The sequence below is a fragment of the Gallinula chloropus genome, assembly GCF_964237585.1.
Source record: "Gallinula chloropus genome assembly, chromosome: 5".
NCBI classification, from domain to species: domain Eukaryota; kingdom Metazoa; phylum Chordata; class Aves; order Gruiformes; family Rallidae; genus Gallinula; species Gallinula chloropus.
Window position 1 is genome coordinate 34,910,084 of NC_140090.1, and position 22,677 is coordinate 34,932,760.

Consider the following 22,677-nt stretch of genomic DNA (forward strand, 5'->3'; position numbering starts at 1 on the left):
AGTGTATATGTTACATAAAATGCTCCTTTTAAAGGGAAAATTTGAAAGCTAGATTGTTTTTCAATTTATCCCCATAAAAATTAATTGCCCTGAAAGTCATTAGCCCTGCTTCCTGGCATACCTTTCTCATCTCATTTGACATGATTCTGTGCTTCAGCATTTGAGTCATACCTCTGTTTGTATAACCCAGTGCTTTGGTAACCATGTAGCAGGTCAGGTCACTTGGTACTCCTGCCCACAGGCCAGGAAGTCTCTCACTGTTCGGGTGTCCGTGTTGTTACAGAAAAACTCTGGAAGGCAGTGGAGGGAAGCCACCATCCCTGGCTACCAGAACTCCTACACCATCTCAGGCCTGAAGCCTGGTGTGATATATGAAGGGCAGCTCATCAGTGTTCAGCGGTACGGCCACAAAGAAGTCACCCGCTTCGATTTTACCACAACCAGCACCACAGCAGTGACAAGTACGTTGAGCAGCGGGGCGTCCAGAAAAGCCTAATGGCCTTTACCTAAGACTGTTTTGTGCATCCTGCTTAACACGAAGTAGTGATGTTTAACTGAACTTTTCTTCTCTCTTGTAGGCAATACTGTTTCAGGAGAGACAACTCTTCTTCCTCCCATGGTTGCTACTTCAGAGTCAGTCACTGAAATCACCTCCAACAGCTTTGTCGTCTCCTGGGTTTCTGCTTCCGACACCGTTTCTGGGTTCCGTGTTGAGTATGAGCTGAGTGAGGAGGGTGATGAGCCACAGTATCTTGGTGAGACAATAGTTGAGTCTACGAGACCAAAGCGTTATTAAGAGCACATTGCTGTTTCCTGTGACAATCGGTGTAGCTCGTGTAAACAGTGGGGATCTCGCTGTCTTTCAGTACGATTCAATTAGGATATGAGAGTGGCAGGACTAGCTCAGGCTAGGCACTCACTTAGTTCATTGTCCTTTCTCCACCAAAGGTTGTAAGTTCATGTTCCAAGAAAGAGCATGAGAACAAGGCAAGTACATAGCAGTACTCCCTCAGAATGTCATCCCAGGATCCTGCAGATGAATACTCTCTGGGTCGGGGAGGTGGATTTGTAGGAACTGTGGATAGATATATATATTCTTTTCAGCTCCATAAATTTGTCCTACCTTTATTTCCCTTTCAAAATGTAAATTTACTAGCTTCCATGGCATTCTGAAATGAGCAGCAGTGCAGATGAGAACCAAAGCCCTTCTTTGAACCTGCTGACTAGCTAGTTTATTTTGCTGTACCTTTATCCTTCCATCAGAACGGACAGAAAGAAATCTTTTCCAAGTGCCTTCTCTTGTCTACTTGTCATCTCATGGATGTCTGTTCCAGTCCTCTCTGTCAGTTGTTTTGCTTGACTTGGATCTTACTCATCTTTGATAATGTGACAACCTAGCTAAGCCAGGAAGCTGATTAAAGGCACTGGACTCAGACCTCAGAATTGAATTCACTTTTCCCACATCTGCTGTAGACCCTGTGTCACCACACATAATTTCATCTTAATTTCTTTTTTCCTAAGTTCCTGTCTTAACAATGGTCATAGCAATATCTCACAAAGACTTGAGGTTATAATAGCTATTAGGACATGAGAAAAAGAACAATAATCCCCTGACCTAATAATTCTCCTTGGACTGTTGCTCTCCTGAACTCATAGGCTTGGATTCAGGAGCAGAAATGGCTTAAATTGGGGCTGCCAGCACTTTCATCACCTTTCTTGCCTGCATGTTGGCTGCTCAGACAGCTGAGCTGTGTTGTGAAGCAGCTCTTGAGCTCATCTGTCTACAGACAAATTGAAAGGCAGTTGCCAGTTTCCCTTAAGATGATGAAGTCTGGCCGGTATGGGGAATTTCCTAATCTGACATGTAGGTGGACATCTGGAGGAACAGGGGAGGCAGATGTTCATCAGCCCCCATCATGTCATTCTTCTCCACTCATGAGTCAGTCTTTCCTACCTATTCACATGAAAACTTTTCCATATATTTTGGTTTGAAAATACAACAGTCAGGGTAGGAAATGAGCACTCTTCTCAGACAGCTAAATGCCAGCGGTGTGCCCTGCCATGCCACACATCAAGCCTTGCTGTCCTAGGTGGTGTCTGCACCTGTCCCAACTCTCCACACAAATTTTCTGATGTGGACTAAAGGCATAGTGTGGAACAATTGCTGTTTTATTTCAGGCAGATTGTGATTCAGCCCAGATGAGAACAGAGATCTCCTTGCTTTCTCTCCAAATGAAATAAGGTAGAATTGCTAAGGTGATTTTTTTCCTTTCCTGCCTTCCTTAGATCTTCCAAGCACAGCCACTTCTGTCAACATCCCCGACTTGCTTCCTGGTCGCAAGTATATTGTTAATGTCTACCAGATCTCTGAAGAAGGAGAGCAGAATCTGATCCTGTCTACTTCACAGACTACAGGTACGTGGGGGTGGGTGTTGCTGCACTTTGAAAGCTGCTTTTTATTGTTTGCTGTTTGTTACATCTTATCCTCATGCTTGGAGTCTTCCTCTGTTTGTTCCCTTAAACAGCTCCTGATGCACCTCCTGAGCACAGCGTGGAAAGTGTAGATGACACATCAATTGTCATTAGCTGGAGCAGACCACAGGCTCCCATCACAGGTTTGTCTAATTGGAGTGCATCTATTGTGCCATGTTGGTAGAACCTGAAATCAAGGTAAAAAAAGGAAAGGAAATATAACAGGGCTAGTGCATAATTCTGCCCAGGCAGAGAGACCAGCTGGAAAGCACACAGTTTAACATTTGTTTGGTTTCATCATCTGAATCAAGCAATTTAGGAGGCTGCATGCAAAACAATTCTTTCGGGATTTGTGTTAAATAAAAACAAGCCCTATGATCTCCTCTTTGTATCTGTCATCCAGACCATCCCGTAACAACCATGAGAACTATGTACAACCTAAATCCACACATTAATATTCAGGAATACTCTAATCCCAGTCAGACTGTGCTTTGTAAGGCATTGGGAGTGTGCAATCTGTAGATGGGATGTGAGCACAGGCAAGCCACAGGACTATTTCCAGGAAACCCCAGTGGGCACATCAGTTTAGGTCTTGTTCCTAGCATTCTTTGTGCTGGCTTACTGACTGTGGCTAAGGACTACATATATCTCTGTCTTGTTTTAGGCTACAGAATTATCTACGCACCCTCTGTGGAAGGCAGCAGCACAGAGCTCAACCTGCCTGACACTGCTACCTCTGTAACACTCAGTGACTTGATGCCGGGTGTTCAGTACAACATCAGCATTTACGCAGTGGAAGAAAATCAGGAGAGTACTCCTATCTTCATCCAGCAGGAAACAACCGGTGTCCCACGCACAGGTAAGGGTCAGCATGTTCGGGATTATCAAGTCGCTGAGTTTTCTCCTAGTACATAGAGACAAAGGACAATGCAGGATTCCATTGCTCTAGCTAAGTGAATCCTTAAATGGATTCAGATCTGGGTTTTGTCTTCATTGTTGTGGTTTTGAATTGTAAATGTCACTGGTCTTGAAGTTCTACAGTAAAGTCAAACTCGCTTATGAACTGATGCAGTCAAGCCACCACTCCGCATTAATAGTGTTGTAATTCCTAGGGAGCAGACTGCAGGCAGGTCAGAAGGGTGGTCTTGCATTGTGTCTATGGAAAAGAGACATCACAGTGCCCAAAGTTGTCTTAAGGGTATTCTGCTAAGAGATCTTCTTGAAAGCCTGGTAAATCAATTTGCCTCAGTACTTGGCCCACAGATGTTGGCAGGTTATGTACTCGGGTACCACAACACATCCAAATCGTTCACCTGACTTCTCCCTCTCCCTTCCAGTCCCAACCATTATTTTCCATTGCAGTTGGCAGGGATAGGAGATGGCTCAGCACTGATTGATGTGCCAAAATAACACCATAACGGTCTAAACTTGAGGCACCCACAATTTAAAAAAAAAACCTACTGGTTTCAGGGTTCTTGAAGTATCCAGTTGGGCTGAATAGCCAAACCAAAAGAAAGAATAGTGAAAGAATTGTGATCTTGATGTGGTAGCAGTGGAATCTTATGGTCCTGCAAGTTACAAGCACGTGTTTGCAACTGGGAATTTACCAGGAATGAACTCAGCTCAACGATTTTATGGTTTGGCATCTGCATCTTCTAAAAATGTGCATTGGTTAACCTTAGGGGAGTGTTAGTACTGATCTGAAGAAACTTAATTTCAATGTAGGAATTTAGGGGTGCAGTATTGTGGACCAACACAGAGGGAACTGGATTTTATCTTTCATTGCAGTAAGGCCAAATCAGCCCCTGTATTTGTTTAATTATAAAAGATGGATTTAAAGTTAATTATAGACATTCAGAACATGCCATAGGTTTTGAAAACCCTCTCTTTTAATTTTAAAAAGAGGTTCGTGTTTTCAACCCCTAGAAAATATCTTTTCCTCCCGAGTTTTTGGTTCTGCATGTACTTATAGTTCTGTAGCACATTACATCTGGTCTATTGGTTCTCTTTCAGCAAGATACCTTCTGTGACTGAAGGCACAAAATACTTAAAACTATGTAGTGATATTTTGAATTACAGCCTGCTTGAACATTATCTGGGAATGTGTGTTGTATAGTAAGGTTAATTTGGTAAATATTCTTGAGCCAGCCACTGTTCAATCAAAATTCACTTTTTCCTTCCATGTAAGCATATAGCTTCTCTTCCTGATTGCTAAGGACTCCCACTAGATACTGTTCTGTTGCTTTGCTTTCAGATGAAGTTCCTTCACCCAGAGACCTTCAGTTTGTGGAGGTTTCTGATATCAAGATCACCATCATGTGGACCCCACCGCAGAGCCAAGTCTCTGGCTATCGAGTGGAAGTGATCCCTGTCAATCGCCCTGGCCAGCATGGCCAGAGACTGCCTATCACCAGGAGCTCTTTTGCTGAAGTTGTTGACCTGATCCCAGGAACAACCTATCTCTTTAAGATCTTTGCCGTGAGCCAAGGCAGGGAGAGTAAACCTTTGACTGGGGAGCAAACCACAAGTAAGTGTCTTTCCTTCATGCTTTTTTCCAACCTTTTGAAGTGCATATTTCTCTGTCGCTTAGAGAAATATATAAACAGAGCACTTAAAGTGCAACAGTTACAGCCCAGGAGGTATCCCATAACTAGGATGATAGGGCTGGGAATTCATTCACTCAAACAATGATCTCTTCAGCAGATTTATCCTCCTCCAGGGCTTTCCAATGGGAGTTTAATTCTCATGGCACTTTAAAACAATTTCATATGGCTGGAATTCAACTTTTTTATTACTGACTGAGAATTGATGGGCCCTGCAGTTCTTGTACAGTGCAGATCACAGCCTGTGATATTTTTTCTTTGAGGATACCTTAGGGCAGATTTTAGCATGACTTAGGAGCCTTGCTGAGATTCCTCTGAAAACCCCTATCTCCTTTCTGACAGCTACACACCTATTTGGCTCCACTGTCAGCAGCAGGAGTTCTACATGCACATGTAAGGACAGGCCTTGGCATTAAAAGCACTGCATTTCAGCTCTGCCAGGTCAGGCTGTCCCCCAGTCCCCCCCTCCCAGAAATGTCACTGTCATCCCAGTGAAACCAGGGGAACTGGTTTGCAGCAGCCTGAATGGACTGTTGGCGAGAGCTGTGGGGAGCACATAATTTTCTAGAAGGGTCATGCAGGATCTCTCAAACTGCTTGATAATGATCTGGTGGCAGTGCAGCACGTCACCACTGTGCAGCAAGGTGACAAGCAAAGTACACAGTCTGTCAGGCACTGCTTTTTTGCATTGGAGAAGTGCAGAGAAGAGAAGAGGAGTTCCTGAGCAGGTGTTAGGTGGAGGAGTTCAGTGTGGATTTTCAGGTGGAGGAGGAGGGGGAGTTTAGTGTGGCTTTGAGTGGTTATCTCCATTTTTAGTCCAAGAGAAGCAGACAGAACCTGAGATGTGAATTGTTTGAACAGATCCTGTTTATTTGGCCATGGAAGGGGGACTCGGCATTTGTGGTGATCTTTGACTGGGTCATGTGATGCAGAGGACCAAAATTCAGCTCTCCACAGTAAGAAGAGCAACACCTGAGAATCCAGTCCGACTCTTACAAAGATGAGAGGGAAGGAAAGGAAATGGGATAGCCTCTGGATATAGCCATGCTGTTTGAGAAAATAGTATTTACTTGCATCCATAAATTTAGGAGCCATGAATAGTGCCTCTCCCTCTTAACATCTCCCTTGACTATGCAGGGAGAATGGCATCCTTATGTCTGTCTTTTGGCAGGTCTGATTTGAGGGTAATGCAGTTGGTGCGAACACCCTCCCTCCTCTTTCAAGCGAGGCTTTCAAAAGCAAGGATGCGACTTAGCAGTCCGAACTCCCTTGGAAGCGTTTAGAACAAGAACAGCTCAGTTCCCAGTTAGAGCTGTAATTATTCGTGGTTGTTTTCAGAAGCCTTGGCTAGGTGCAGAGCCCCGCAGAAAGTCCACACGCAGAGGTGTGCATCAGAGCATAGGACTTTGATTCACCCAGCACAGGGCTAGTTACAGATGTCTGGAATCGTTTTCCGTAGGCTGTGATCACCCCTTTAACTGCTTTGCCTAAACCACATTTCAGAAAGTATTCACATAAATTGCATCCTGTAGTCCGAAGTCCTGGGAAACAGAAATCATTCAGAGTTCCCAAGGAAAACCCTGATGTAAAAGTCTCCTTCCACAGTGTAAATGTGATTCTCTTTTTGGCCTTCCGTTAAAAAAGCAGTCTACAAATAAACTCTGAGTGTGTGTGTGTGGCTTTCTCATCTTCCCCTTTTTCCTTTAGGATGGGGAGAGGAAGTGATAAGAGCCTCATAAAGCTGGCAGATTAAATTGTGCAGAAAGGAACTGACTGTAGGCTACAAATCAGAGGGAGATACGATCCTTGTCAGATGAGATTTAGGACAGATCTAAGTCCCAGTAAGAGATAAAGCTGACACTCAGCCTGTGGATTGGACACGGGCTTGAGGAGGGTCATGCTCATCCTTTGCCCTTTAAATCACCCCCATGTTTGGAAGTGGTGGATGAAGGAAGTCTTTGCTTTCTTTTCCATTCTCACTGAGAAAGGGAGAAAACAAAATGGGCAAAAGCTGCTTTCCACTGAATCACTGGGAGCGTGATGAAATCATTAACTTTTATCACAAAAATGTTATTTACTCAGGGGGAGAAGAAAACATTTGCCATCAAAAGCATCGATGGAACCTTCCCTCACAGCTCTTAATTACACTGTACAGTTGGGGCCTAGGAAAGGTGGGGAAACTTGCCACTTAGATGCTATAAACTCTTTGCTGTTACCCTTCTCGCTGTGGGGAGAGATGGCTTCAGTGTCTTTCCCCCTCTAAGCCTAATCTCAGCCAAAGGCAGTTCTTTGTAGCACTGGGACAGGCTGCCCAGGGGGGTTGTGAAGTCTCCCTCTCTGGAGATATTCAAGACCCGACTGGACGCTGACCTGTGCGACCTGTCCTAGGGAACCTGCTTTGGCAGGGGGGTTGGTCTTGATGATCTCTTGAGGTCCCTTCCAAGGGTGAGGTTCCCCCACCCCTACAATTCTGTGATGATTCTGTGACATCTCCACCATTCACTGGACTCCAGTGCAGTGCTGAGGATACTGTTGCTTCAGCGTCTTACTCATGAAGTTTTCTGGGTTATCAGTTTTAGAGGTTTCCCAGAGGCAGTGATAAAAAGGGGAGGAAGCCTGATGAGCTGTCCCATGAGTCCCGTGGGAGAAATGAGCATGCTTAGAATTGTTGGGTAGTCGGTTCCACGGTGTGAGTATTTTTAAGTAGATCTAGGAACTGGTTTTCTGCAGAAAGTCGCTGACTGTTACTTATTTTTCCATTAAAATGACAGAGTGGGGGTGTTTTGTTTTGGGAAGGGATTTTTGAAGGGCAGGGAGCGAGACTGGGCAAAGATTTAAAAGAATATATCATCTTTTTAATGAAAAAGTGCCAAAATTAGGCTTCTGTGCTTATGCTGACAAGTCTAAACTGAGCTGATTTTTAAAAAAGTGCTCAGCATTCATGAGAAACTACTGAAATGCCTGAGTGCCGTTGGGTTCATCCGTCTCGCCTCAGCCATTAGCCTGACTTCCCTGTGGGATGGGCATGTATGGCAGCCACCCAAATCAACACACGGGTCTGCCTGGCCCAGCATACTATGGATGGCATGAGTAGAGTTATTTCACTTCTGTTTCCAGCTCTCTCATGGCTTCCACCTTCTCTCTTCCCTACTGTTTGGTGAACTTGGGGCTTGTGCCCTTAGGGTGAAATGCAGGTTCGGCCGTCACGTTGTACACCCATGATTTTTGCGTAGTGATTGGATGTGCTTTGGAAGTAGGGGTGAAGTAGAGAGATGGCTGGAAAATTGATGCACATTATTCTTTTTGTTCCTCAGAGCTCGATGCCCCCACCAACCTGAGATTTCTCAATACCACGGAGCATTCAGTGTTAGTGCTGTGGACTCGGCCCCGTGCTGTGATCACCGGATATCGGTTGACTGCGGGTCCCACAAGAGGAGGTCAACCAAGGACCTACATTGTGGGACCTTCTGCCACCAAGTACCTTCTCAAGAACTTACAACCTGGCACTGAGTACACTGTGTACCTTGTGGCAGTTAAAGATGACTTGCAAAGCACCAGGGAGACTGGAGTCTTCACAACTTGTGAGTATAATATGCAGAGATTCCTCTTCCACAATGCCCTGGCCTTTCTTCAGAACTTGTGCTGAAAGTGGCAATTGTGAATTGGTTTACAGAAGAAGCCTTTTGAAGTAGCAGTTCCAGCAGAACTGCTTGGGAAATACTCCTTATTCTTTCTGAACTATTTGGCAGAAAAAGACACTTATTTGCACCAAAAAGCCTTTAGTAAAATATATTGGAGCTTTTTGGTGATTAAAAACTGAAATAAAACCTCAGGTAGCGATAGCTACTGTATAAAATAGCAATTGAATTTTCGTTGATCCTTCCAGTTGTTTGGTTTTGGCATGACAAATCAAGAAAAGCAAACAGCTCCCTTAAAATGGGCAACAAATAATTAGTCTGTCATTTGTATAAAGCTGAAGGCAGTCACTTCTCAAGCCCAACCATACCATCTATGGCCGCTCCTCTGCAGTTACAGGAGCTGACAAAAACATTTGATCCTTTTTTCTTTTAAATTTTAATTTCAGTCATCTGTACTTGTGCTGCTGGCTTGGAAGAAATATTAAGCAAATGTTGGGAGGAAAGGGAGTTCTGGAAGAACCCACACATACTTCTAGAAAGAACAAATAGATTCACTGTTTAAAGAATGATGAAGCAGTCATATAAACAAAACTCAAAGCTGTCCAAGCCCAGAACCACATCCTCTTTTTTTTTTTTTCTTTTGAGGAGAATGTGGTTTCTTTTAGAACAATGTGAAATTAAAAGAAGGGTTCAATCTTTTGATGTGAGTAACACAGTTGACATTGGCAGGGTGCTTTTTTGCTGACAGACAGCCTTATCTATAAATAGTTCTCAATTAGCATATGACTGGTTATTGTAGATGAATACAGCCTTCAGATTCTGGCTTATCGGAATGCCACTAGTCCAGTTTAAGACCATAGATTAATAAAACAAATATCTTCGTTAATAACGAGGTCAATTCAGATTAAACTCAGTGGAGTCATTTGGCCTGATTCTGGGGTACACAAAATCTTTAGCTTCTGTGTGATGCTCCTGATGGAGATCAGTGACACCACAGAATCCTCTGATTTTGAGCTCCCTGTAACTCTGACTTCAAAGGAGTAAAAGATGTTGGTGAGAGATGAGAGGATCCTAGTTGGAACAGCTGGATGACAGACAAGGGTGTAGTGTTCTGCAGATTGAACAGCATATGGTGGGTGAAGTTAAAAAAAAAGCTGCTTTTTGAGGAACTTCAGGTATCACACCAAAAACTATATACCCCAAAGTTTTGGGGTTGGGTGCATAGAGGCTTATAAGACCCAGTTCAATGTTTTTGTTTTCCTCTGGGACAACAAAAACACTGGATATGTTTAGGGCACTTGCATGCTGTGCCTATCAAGCAGCAGACAGAGGTCATCTGTCAGATCCCACCCAAATCACCAGATTTCCAAAAGTAATATATAGTTCAGGACAATTTACAGTTTGGCTCTATGAACTGCTGTAGGGCAGGTTTTCTAGCAGTTTGGTGCCATTACAGCAGCTAGACTTCAACTCTGTCAATCCCCTTCACAGATCAGCCTGCTGGCTCTGTTCCTCCTTTCAACACTGAAGTGACTGAGACTTCTATTGTCATCACCTGGACGCCTGCACCGAGGATTGGTTTCAAGGTAGGAGAAATAGAGGTCGCCTGTTTCTTTGTCCTCTTGCTCCATTGCGATAGGGAGGGCAGGTTAAAGCTGGTTACTGTGGACTGCAGTGAAGATAGTAAGACAAAAGAAAGAGGGCCAAAAGGCGTCCTGCTTACAGGGGGCAGGTCTGGGTCACAGAGGTCAGTGCAAGCATGTCCTTAGGGCTGCAGGTCAAGTTCATCAGTGGGACACCTAAAACACAGGTTATGGGATTAACAGTTGGCCCGAAGCATAGGGGCTGGTGATACTCATGTTGGATGATGAGTCAGGTTGCTGATCATTAGCTGGGGTAGGAATATTTGAGACTTCAAAGCAAACTTTGCTGCTTCTCTGCAGCTTGGTGTGCGCCCAAGCCAAGGTGGAGAGGCTCCCCGGGAGGTCATCTCCGATTCTGGAAGCATCGTGATATCTGGCCTGACCCCTGGAGTGGAGTACACCTACAGCCTCACGGTCCTGATGGACGGCCAGGAGAGAGAGACTCCGATCATCAGAAGAGTGACTACACGTATGATGCATTTGCTTTTCCACAATTATTGCTGCTTTCCTCTGCTTCCCCCTGCTCCTCAGATGAATGGCTGTCTCCTGGGAGTCAGTTCTACTTTTTTCCTCCTGTCACGGTCTGGAAGGTGTCTTATCTTTTGATGCTCTGGCTCATGCAATGCAGGGTCACAACTTCAGGAGGGTATTTTTTTAGCTGATTCTGAAGGGTTGAGGGTATGCTCTGGAGAGAAGGGATGCTGAGGGAGCTAGCGTAATTCTCAGTGCTATAAATGACCCTCTTGTCTGAACACTTTGCAGCACTGTCTCCACCAACAAACCTCCGCCTGGAGCCCAATCCTGATACTGGAATCCTGGTGGTCTCTTGGGACAGAAGCACAACTCCAGGTAACTATATGACTTCACACTGTGCTCAAACCAGCATGTCTTTTCTTGACGTGTCACAAACTTTTCAGTTTAGTAAGGTCTCAAAGGGAGCTGAAACTATGCTGTGAGAGGGGTGTGGTGACCTCCTGGGAAGCTTGTTTTGGAGTGCTTGATATAGCAACCTCTTGCCTGCTGGGCGCAGGGTGGCAAAATGACTCCTAAAATGTAATGGTTTTGCTTCAGTTGTTTATACTGCGGCCTGAGGTAAATCAGTACAGTGTGAGATTACTGCATGTGTCTGTATTTCAGGCATCAGCGGGTACAGAGTGACCACTGCTCCTACCAACGGGCAGCAGGGCTCTACCTTGGAGGAAGTGGTAGGTGCGGATCAGACCACCTGCACCTTTGAAAACCTAAACCCCGGCGTGGAGTACAACGTCAGCGTTTACTCAGTCAAGGATGATCAGGAGAGCATCCCCATCTCAGAAACCATCACACAAGGTAATGAAAGGCCAGCTGGCCAGTTTTAGCTACTTAAAGTCAAATTGCTGAGTTCTATGCTGCAGTACTTGTGCTAGTCTGATGGCAGAGAGCTTAGGCCTGAAGCAGAATAGCCAGGTGCCAGTGTGTGACAGAGCAGTTTTTATACCCACATACTTCTCTGTACAGGCAGCCTAGGGAGTTTGTCAAGAGTGTGGTGGTAAAGAGATGGATCTTTTGTATTGGTACACTGAGTGGAAGAGCAACAGAGATTTAACTTGGCCCTGCAGTGCCCCAGCATCTGGAGCACAGCTGGTGGGAATGGGAAGTAGGTGAAGAGAGTGGGAAGCAATCACAGGAGAAATTTTGGCAGCAATACTGGCAGAAGATCACTTTGGCACAGTGGAGAGGAAAGCTGAGATTGAAACGTCCGTTGCTGTAGCACTTCTGGGATACAAAGTGGTGTGTGCCATCTCCCATTACATGCTGTGATGTCTGCAGAAACTACCTGTGTAGCCACAGTAGCAAAATGATTATGCCTCTACCCAAATGGTTTCATTTCATTTTCCTTTGCAAGGGCTTTGCTTGTTTGTTTTTGTTTCTGCTCAGCCCTGAAATGATGCCAGCCACTGTGCTTGCTTGCTCTTATAACACTGCTTTAATTTTTCCATGCTTCACTGAAGTGCTGTATGCTCCCTGGGGGTGAACTAATACTGTGACACTGCATAATTAAAGCAGTAATAGCTTTAGCCCTTTACCATCTTCTGGTGGGGGAAAGCTAAGAATGTATGTCTCTGGCTTTTAGCACTCTTTAAAGGTGATATGGTACATGCATTCCATGTGGATAAACAACGATTTTACAGAAAACACCCTTTTTTTTTTTTTTGCATCTGTTCTGTAAAATAAGACTTTTCCTTGAAGGACATTTAAATAGAACATAACCACTATTATAAAAACCAGTCTTTTGCAATGCTATTGTCCCATAATTCCTCTTCAAGCTAACTTGTAATGATCCAACAGAATGTATACTGAGTCCTGCATCTTTGACTCACCTACTGGGGACTGATCCTGAGTAAGGAAGAGCCATCCATTAGCTCCCACTGATTTCAGGATCGCCCTGCCAAAGTTACAGAGCCAAATCTTGAGGCTTAAATCAATACTGACCTATTGACTTGAGCAGCTGAGGGTTTGGCCGTTGTCAATTAAAGATGCACCTAACATTCCTCATCCCTTCCCGATTCTGTTGGTCCTAACACACAGGAAAAGAACAACCTTGCTAAAGGAATGATATCCATAGGGAAAACAGTCATGGCTGTGCTTGTTTGCCATCAAGAAACAGGAGATCTTTATTCAGTGGCTCAGTATTCTGAAATTTTTTGAACAATTTAGCCAAAGATTCAAGTCAGCCTCTTGGCCACACCATGCCCTGGCCATAACCTCTGAATATGGCGAAGTTGTTGCTCTGGCAGAGTACTTGCCATCTAAAGGTCGTTTGTAACCATTTACAGTCTTTCCAAGAAAACGTGTTTTATTGCTTACTGTTCCTATCATCTGTTTTTAGCACATACATTGCAGCAGTTAGTGGTAAGTAGAACTTGAGCAATTCTGGGCCAGATTCTCAGGCCGTTAGAGGGATTTAAAACCATATATTCCAAGTCCATTGGAAATAATTTCGATAGTGGATAATCTGACCTGAAGCTTAGTGGTGATTCTCACCAGCTGAAGAGTGTAGGCTAATTTAGTCCCTTCAAACGAGTTGATATTTTTATGATCCCAGTGATAAGAGATAAGACTTAACATGTGAAATAAGTCAAGACTTTAAGGGTCATTCTGACTTGTTTCATTTATACATTAATATATTTTAATCTCTTGGTTTCTACCTGAAAAAAATAAGAGTATGCTTTTTCTGTTTCTATTATCATCAGAACGTGATGGATCTTTATGGCTCATCGTTTATGGTAAATTTGGTGCAAGTTGAATGCCTCTTGTAGGCTTTCTTGAAAATTGTATGTTGAAAGTGGAAGTGCATCGTCTCAGGGGTCCAGGTTTCAGCCTCTATCTGCCTGCCTGGGGAGGCAGCTCCAGACTGTGGTGAAGTGTACAATATGAAAAAGGAAAAAAAAAAAACCCCAAAAAGAAATCACCCCCAAACCAAACAAAAACCAACCTCCAAAATACCTCCTCTTCCCCCAAACCCCGAGAGAAAACCTGCATATCACCGCAATTGCTTCTGAATTTCTGTCAATGTTAATAGTGATGAACACTGCTTTTCTTCTCTCCCTTGTCTTTCTTCTGCCTCTGTATGTCTTCGCCTTTCCCGTTTGCTCTTTAACTCATTAGAGGTGCCCCAACTCACTGACCTAAGCTTTGTTGACATAACTGACTCAAGCATCGGCCTGAGGTGGACCCCGTTAAATGCCTCCACCATTATTGGCTACCGCATCACAGTAGTTGCGGCAGGAGAAAGTGTCCCTATTTTTGAAGATTTTGTGGACTCCTCAGTAGGATACTACACAGTCACAGGCTTGGAGCCGGGCATTGATTACGACATCAGTGTAATCACACTCATTAATGGCGGAGAGAGTGCCCCTACCACTCTGACACAGCAAACGGGTGAATTTTGAAAACTTCTGTGTTTTGTGACATGGACGGTGTTTCATGCTGTCACTGGCCATCGCAATGACAGGGCTTTGTCCAAAGAGGTATCGAGCCGCTCACTGGGAGAAAGCCAGGCAGACCCAGCCCGCTCCTTTTCCTGAGTGGCAGCTGGGGATGGATATGTGCAGCTCAGTTTTGCTGATTTGAGGCATTTTAGTACTACGAATGGTTGCAGATTTGCCAGGCTCATTCAGCTTCTGCTATTCTGATTTCCTGGATCCGGTTTGAATCAGCCTGAAACATGAGCTCTGTGTTCAGTAGACTTTAAAAGTCTGTGATTCCCCAAAGTGAGAGTGCCAAAGGCCCCAGCAGTTCAGCAGACACCCTCCATCCAGCCTGGATAGCCATTTGAGTTTCCAGCAGTCCCATTTTGGTGGTGGCCCTGCTCTTTCCACAACGCCCCAAAGGATGCCAATGAAACACCGCTCCCTGAGTATGTGCCAGTGACAGCCATGCCACACCGTCGAGGGTCTCTGTAGTGCATGAGCAGAAGGCGAGCTGAAAACTGGTTCTTGCATGAAATTTTTCTGTGTTTGAAAATCCTAAGGCTATAAATCCTTCAACACAAGTAGAAGTAGAGTCATAGGAAATTAGTGATAGACCTTCTCCTCTCCTTGTGTGCATGTATGAATTGTAGATGAGATTACTTTTCCATCTGTAAGCTGCTGTGTGGCAACTTTAAACCTCTCTTGGCTCTGCATCTGTAATACGAAAACCAGCTGCAAAAGAAGCACGTTACTGAAACTTGCTACCTTGTTTTCAAATTAGCCCCACAGGGTGTATTTAAGGTATTGGGAACTGCCAAGAGGTTCAAGGAGCCTGACAGTAGTACAGACATATTTTTCTCTTAACTGTAGTAGAGTCGAATGTAGTTTAGAATTCTGTTTGCATGGGTCTGACATCGTAGTCTGTTATGCATGAGAGATTTTTCCCTGGTGATTCCCTGAACATCACCTCTTGATGACCTTCCCTGAATCAGAGAACTGAGACAGGTTTGCTTTTTGCTATGTAGCTGTGCCTCCTCCCACTGATCTCCGCTTCACTAATGTGGGGCCTGACACCATGCGAGTGACTTGGACTGCTCCGACTTCCATCGTGCTGAGCAGCTTCTTGGTGCGCTACTCACCTGTGAAGAAGGAAGAGGACGTTGCAGAGCTGACTATTTCACCCTCAGACAGCATGGTGATCTTAACAAGTAAGCGGGTTACCTACAGGAGTCAAACAAACCTAAGAGGCCCCTTGTATATGCCATAAGATGAGGCAAAAGAAAAACTGCTTACTGTAAGTGTAACTGGCCAGGTTCTCAGCTGATCTAAGTCAAAGTAGCCTACCACAAGCTCACACTAAATGGGGCTTGGCCACTCGCTTTACTCAAGTTAAAGCCAAACCACGGGAAACTTTTTCCCATCAATCCAAGGACAGTGATGAATCAGGCTATGGGGCAATTGCTTTGTTTTGCAGCCTGGTTAGGTATTACGAGTAAATATGTATTACTCACCTGGTTGGCCAAAAATGTCAAGGGCTTTGCAGTGCAGAGGTTCAGTAAGAGGATCAGAATGTGCAAAAGGGCATTGCTCCTTTGGCTTTGTGTGCTCAGGACCTGAAAATAAATACTGGTTGGGACCTTACAGGGCATGGCAACAAAACGTGGGCGTTTTCCAGAAGCTGACATTTCATTTTTGCTGGTGCAAAGCTGTGTTAGTTTTGAAGTTTTTTACCTGTTCTAGAATCAGTTTGATTGAGTGAGAGACAATACCCCCTTTCAGAATAAGGGCCCAGACCTGGAGCTCATCTGGGTTGGAATAGCTTTGTTGGAAATCCTTGGTCCTATTCCAGCTTGTATCATCTAAAGCTTTGACACAGCGCATAGCTAAACTATTAGGTAACTAGAGGGGACCTTGTAGAAAACTAATTGCTTCTAGTTGGTCTCCACAAACTAACGAAGCAATGATACAGAATACTGTGTACCTTCAGGCTAAAACATTCCAATCAACCCTAATGCCACAAAAAGAACTGATTTACATTTTTGACTGTCAGGGAGGCTCAGATCTTCCATCAAGCAGAACCTGATTCCCTCACTAAAGAAATACAGCTAAAATTGTGCAGGTTGAGTGACTGGTAGGTATTAGTAAAGCAATATGTCTAAATGCCTGTGTTTAAACTCTGCAGATCTGCTCCCTGGTACTGAATATCTGGTGAGAGTCTACAGTGTTTCTGAGGAACATGAGAGTGCACCTTTGTCTGGAATCCAGAAAACAGGTATGTGTGCAACAGCCTAAGACACAAGTGTGTTTGATGCCATCCATTACTGTTCATTAGTGCTCTTTCTTGCGTATTGATGCCTCCTTGGTGGGTCATCAGATGGATACCTAGAAGCAAAGCAGATGCACATCTTGGGAAATCTCACATTTCCTTAGGTCTGAGAGCCAGAACTTCTGTTGGTTTTAAGTAGAACACTGTAGACCCTGATGTGAATATACCAACAGTGTCTGAGAACAAGCCCAGGCAGAGTCTGTCTCACTCATCTCTGAATTTTTCTTGCTTTATAACTGTGTAATGGTGTTTTCTGCTCACGTGGTTATTCCAACTGTGCTGCCTCTGTGTGTGCCACAGACTCTTCTCCTGCAGTCACACGCCAGTGGTTGTTTATCTCACTTTGATCCTGAACATATGTGCTCAGTTTCATGGCCAGATAGCATCTGGCTTATGATCTAGCAGTGTCATGGTACTGAGCTTAATGAACCATGACCAGTGGTTTGGTTGCACTCAGTCTCTTGTCTCTTTGAAATACCCAGGTCTTGATTCCCCCACCGGCCTTGACTTCTCGGATATTACTGCTAACTCCTTCACCGTCCACTGGATTGCTCCTCGTGCCAACATTGCAGGCTACAAAATCCGGCATCACCCAGAGCATGGTGGTGTCAGGCCCAAGGAGGATCGCGTTCCCCCCTCACGAAACTCCATCACCCTTACCAACCTGCTTCCAGGGACTGAGTACGTGGTCAGCGTCATTGCCATCAGTGGCAGGGAGGAGAGCGTGCCCCTGGTTGGCCAACAAACAACAGGTATGCCTTGAGGGAACGCTGGCTAAAAGTTACTGTGAGGGTTTTGGGTGTCCTCTAGCAAAGCACTTGCTGTTAAGCCACATCTTCCCTATGAGCTGGTGAAACTCTGCTCATGAGGAAGTACCTGTGATGCTGAAGTAGGACCTGATTTAGAAAAAGGTGGGAGGACCCATGCTAATTTTAGAACAAATCAGAAGTCTTTAGAGCCAGTAGAACTTTTTTTATTAAGTCTAGTCCAGTGCTGGATGGTTTTTACTCGGATCCATCCAGAGGTGTGTGCACTGGGCTCAAACTAAGGCAGGTGAGTAGCAGAGGACCACGGTATGATAGGTGAAATATGTAGCCGAGGTACCTTAACTGAATTTAAACCCTCTCAATTCTCTGTTTTTCTAGTGTCTGATGTTCCAAGGGACCTGGAAGTCACCCCCACTAGCCCAACCAGCCTTGTGATTTCCTGGGATGCTCCTGCAGTGACAGTCAGATACTACCGGATCACTTACGGTGAAACAGGTGAGGCCAGGCTGCTGTGGCCATTCACAGACCAGAAACTCTATTCTGAGGCCATTAGAAGGCCCCAGCAAATAGCAAAAGCAAGTTTGACTGTAACAGACAAAACCACTCTTGCCTCTGAGATGCTGGCAGCATACCTAGAGAAGATTGTCAAATCTAAGTGGTTTTTTTTTTTTAAAGGAGACCAAGTAATTTTTTTATCTATCAAAAAGAAAGAGGACCTGGAACACTAGTCATTTTGGAGGTGATTCTGAGTACATATTTTATTCTATTCCTTAGGTTGGTCTAGAAAAGAAAAGAAGGGACTTTGACCCAAGAACCATCGAAATCAACAGGGCCCTCTCTTTAACTTGATGCCTACAGGACTGTCCTGGGTTTTTTTTTTGTAGTGATTTAAAATGTATAATTTAGAGATCCATTACGTTTCTCTTTCCACCCAATCGTCCTTAGGTGGAAGCAGCCCTGTGCAGGAGTTTACAGTGCCTGGCACCGTGTCTACTGCTACCATCACTGGACTCAAGCCTGGTGTGGACTACACCATCACGGTATACGCTGTAACTGGCCGTGGAGACAGCCCTGCCAGTAGCAAGCCAGTCACTGTCACCTACAAAACAGGTGAGACCTGTTTAAATAAAACAAAAAAATCACCAAAACAACCCCCTAAAGCTTTGCATTGGTTATCCCTGTAAATTTGTATCACTGATCCCTGGCTTCTTTTAGAAATCATGGGCTATGTTGTAAGCCCATCATTTTCAGTGGAGCTGGATATCATGATGGCCAAAGCATGGCGAAGATATGATGCAGAAGGGGATGGTGGACTTGGACTTTTAGAGTAGGGGAGACCTTGTGGAGTCCAGATGGGGGATACCAGCAATGTTTGATTGCTTATTGCAGAGTAGAAATCCTGTTGGGCTCTCACATCATGGGTCACTGTTGGCTTAACTCTGGTGCACTGTCATATTTTGTGGTCCTGATGAGACCTGATGACTTAACCCCAGGACTGTTGTCTCACTCCTAGTTTGGATCTAGTCTAATCCTGCTCCTACCATACCTGCAGATAAAGGCATTTAGTAGTCTTGAGAACAACAATAATCCTTAACTAACATTGATACCACGTCAGTCACCTGCACATCATGGTTGAGGCTTTTCTGCTCAGGGTTAGCACGAGGGACAAATAAATAGCACCATGTCTACCCTGTTCTGAGCAACACAGCCTAAAAAAAAAGGAAGAGCAGAATAAAACTCAGCAAGGAAGTTAACAGTGAAGGGGGGGGTTCCTGTAGCAACGTACTCAGACAAAGCTGGTTTTATCACACAGAAATAGACACACCATCCCAGATGCAAGTTACCGACGTGCAGGACAACAGCATCAGCATCAGATGGCTCCCTTCAACATCCCCAGTCACTGGGTATCGAGTGACAGCTGTGCCCAAGAAAGGACACGGGCCCACAAAAACGAAAAATGTCCCTGCAGGTAAGAGTACATGACATCCTGCACCAGATCTGTAAGGAATGTGAGACATGACCACTGCAATCAACGCTTTTTGGGCATGAGGCATATGCTCAAGGCCAAGCTTTCTCCTGTTTGTACCTTTCTTTTTCTTGCTGTGTTGCTCACTTCAGTTGGATCTCACCTAGTAGAAGCCAAGGAAAATTTCTGCCCAGAAAGCTTCACATTTCTGTGACACCACTGTGCTGCGAAGGTTTGTTCCTAGTGGCCTCAGCATGTCTGAGACACCTGGATTTTGGGGGGAGTGCAATTGGATTTTCTAGCATTCAGCAAAATTTCCTCCAAAATCTTTCTGAAGGTCACTTAATGTGACCATTGGTCATGGCATAGACTCAGTCACGTAGGTTCCAGGCTTGACCTAGTGACCACAGAGCTTGCCAAGTCAGCTGTCAGGCTGGTTTCAGGAACACGGTCAGCAGGTTTTGGGGATCTGCAGAGGTTAGCACTCAGGGATGCTTGTGATGCAGTTGGGTTAATGGTCAATCCAACCCAGAAACTGGTGAAAGCTGGTTTGCTCTTGCTTTGTTTTTAGGTTTCTTTTCTTCCTTTACTGTGCTAACCTGCCCTTTTAGCTGGGGGGCCTTCGAGCAGGTACCAATTGCAATGTCTTGTTCTGCATCGCCAGAGGGGTGTGATGCAAGCATAAGGCATACTTGAAGCATCAATCCTACCTTACTTTAATGATGTACAGTTAATTCAGGCCCTTAATTCAGGGCTGCTTTGTGCTGCTAATAGACTAATGTTTTTTTTTTCCCCTGACAGATCAAACACAAGTCACTATTGAAGGTCTGCAGCCCACAGTTGAGTATATGGTCAGTGTCTATGCTCAGAATCAGAACGGAGAGAGCCTCCCCTTGGTTGAGACAGCCGTCACCAGTATGTATTTCACTCTGTGGTAACAAAGCCAATGTTATCTTACCTATATCTGAACCTACCATGTGAAAGCAAGTGGCAGGTGCCTAGTCTCCAGGACAATGCAAGGTGGTCTGCCCTGTGATAAGTACCATGCAGCTAAATTGCAGAGGCTGGCAAAAATGCAGTCCCTTTCCCTCAAACACTGGCAAAATGCAATTCCCCACCCCACCAAAACGCTGCGCTTCTGATTTTCTTTCACTAAAATCTTCTTGGGTTTTGTTTGCCTTCAAGCAAATCAGTGGAAAAAAATGTGCCAAGATCTCGTTTCTGGAGCTAGGTGGCAAAGGTGATTTTGGTTAAGGGACTGGACCGGGCTTGGAAGCACTTGCCCTGTGCAAAGGGAATAAAGAAAACAGCATGAGTTTGGGGTGAAAGAAAGGACATCACCCCCCTCAAATTGCTGTATCTGCCTGCACAAAAGAACAGCATTGCTCTGGGCACAAAGGAGGCAAGAGGGAATTTTGTAACTAGGAGGGATTTCTCTGAATGGGCAGAGTGCCTTTTTCAGGGACACCTCTGAGGTAGGGATTTGCATGCACATCATTCCTTTGCTCAGGCCTGTATTCAAAAGCACAGCCCCAAATACTTACAGAATTGTCTTAAAAGCAACAGGAATTTCTCTGAAGCTTTGCAGAGATGGGGAAAGAGTTCACTTCAACTTCAGGCCAACAAATTCCCAGACAGAAGTCACCTTTGCCAACTAGAAAATGTAGAAAATTCAGGACTAATAGAACATGGTAAATACAGAAGTTGAAATATTACAGAAAAGTGCCATTTGGATCCAATATAAAAATGTATATACCAGATCCTCCTGGTTTATGTAACAAGTGAGCTCTATGGTAGCCACACTAGACTTCTGTGGAGCAAGGTTGCTGAGCAATCAGCTCCTGCCTTGTTAGGAAATCCGATGAATTGGTCTAATTTTAGGAAGTGTATCTATCAACCAGTGCACCTGTGGACAGTCCCTGTGCACTCAATATCTGATTTTAAAATACAATATACTGAGTAATTTGCTTTCTTAAGTGTGTTAATTGGATGTTAATTTATGAAAGAAAATAGTGGGACTGATTCTCCTTGGACTGGTGCTTTGCACAGCAGCTTACAGCGGTGAAAAGCAAACGCAGCATGAATCCAAACTTAACTGAGTCCAGTGAGCTGTCTGGCTGCCTTTAGCACTAGGAACTGGCTCAGATGGTAGAAATGGGTCTTAAAGTTCCCGTTTCTTTTTTTGCTCTTGAGCACCTGAAGGTAGCTTAATGCGGCAAGTTGGGTAAAAGGGTTTTCAGTGCCGAGGGTAAGGTAAGGATTTGCATCCTGGCTGCTTGGAAGGTGGTAACGCAAGTTCGTTTGGGTTTAACAAGGCCAGGCTTGCCTTCCTGCTGTCTGGCACCTGCAAGCTCTCAGCCTTACTCTGCACATGGGCGTAAGCATGGGTGCAAGGTGCAGCACAGAGGAGAATCAAGTACCCCTTCTCCTGCGCAAAACCGAAAACTGCTTTGCATGTAATAGAAATGCTTTTTGTTTTCCTCACCCACGACCTGCTTTTTATCACATAACCTCTTACCGTTAATTTGCCTAACAGACATTGACCGCCCTAAAGGACTAACATTCACTGAGGTGGATGTTGATTCCATCAAAATTGCTTGGGAAAGCCCTCAGGGGCAAGTCACCAGGTACAGGGTGACCTATTCAAGCCCTGAGGATGGAATCCATGAGCTATTGCCGGCCCCAGGTGGCGAAGAAGACACTGCTGAGCTGCATGGCCTCAGGCCAGGTTCTGAGTACACTATCAATATCGTTGCCATATACGATGACATGGAGAGCCTGCCCCTCACTGGGACCCAGTCCACAGGTACACCTTTAACTCCACCATGCAGCAGGCCACAGCAGCAGTGGCTTCTGCCCTGTTGGGTACAGCGTGCTGCCATGCACAACTGGTGCTCTGTGCCCCAGGGGCAGCCAAGGGGTGATGTGATTACTCTCTAAAGAGGGAGCTGGCTGCCAGCAGAATCGGCCTGCATACATTACAGAGTGCAGGAAAGATCACCGGGATGGAAGGAGCAGATTCTAGAGAGTTAAGCAGATCTCTAGCCTCTGGTCCCTAATCACAGAGCCTAATTCACGGTGAACCACCCTATCACAATGCTCCTGTCTTGTCTTTAGGATGTGGGGCACCTGCAAGCAGAGGCAGATACCAAAGCCAGAGAGATTAGGGCAGCTTTCATCCCCCGGGGTCCTCAGGATGAAGGGCTAGGACATTACTTAACCTTCAGGTCTCAAGGAGCCTCTTGCTCCTTCACAGGCACTGCCCTAGGTACCACAGCCCACGTGCACACCCACATCCTGCTCTTGCAT

General features: G+C 45.0%; 1 protein-coding gene across 3 annotated transcripts in view; it reads left to right on the plus strand.

Annotated features, from left to right (window-relative positions):
- FN1 (fibronectin 1) overlaps nt 1-22,677 on the plus strand; it is a 54,321-nt gene that overhangs the window by 18,978 nt on the left and 12,666 nt on the right. For 2 of the 3 annotated variants that reach the window (XM_084264357.1, XM_084264356.1), the window contains exons 14-33: nt 284-461; nt 579-755; nt 2,287-2,415; nt 2,526-2,615; nt 3,137-3,331; nt 4,727-4,999; nt 8,390-8,656; nt 10,205-10,299; nt 10,657-10,825; nt 11,119-11,205; nt 11,494-11,685; nt 14,005-14,277; nt 15,335-15,517; nt 16,492-16,581; nt 17,118-17,387; nt 17,781-17,897; nt 18,348-18,512; nt 19,216-19,371; nt 20,170-20,283; nt 21,905-22,174. In XM_084264357.1, the coding sequence (XP_084120483.1) occupies nt 284-461; nt 579-755; nt 2,287-2,415; nt 2,526-2,615; nt 3,137-3,331; nt 4,727-4,999; nt 8,390-8,656; nt 10,205-10,299; nt 10,657-10,825; nt 11,119-11,205; nt 11,494-11,685; nt 14,005-14,277; nt 15,335-15,517; nt 16,492-16,581; nt 17,118-17,387; nt 17,781-17,897; nt 18,348-18,512; nt 19,216-19,371; nt 20,170-20,283; nt 21,905-22,174 (3,490 nt within the window). The remainder of the gene's footprint in view (nt 1-283; nt 462-578; nt 756-2,286; nt 2,416-2,525; nt 2,616-3,136; nt 3,332-4,726; nt 5,000-8,389; nt 8,657-10,204; nt 10,300-10,656; nt 10,826-11,118; nt 11,206-11,493; nt 11,686-14,004; nt 14,278-15,334; nt 15,518-16,491; nt 16,582-17,117; nt 17,388-17,780; nt 17,898-18,347; nt 18,513-19,215; nt 19,372-20,169; nt 20,284-21,904; nt 22,175-22,677) is intronic. The other variant, XM_084264358.1, reaches the window with a different exon arrangement.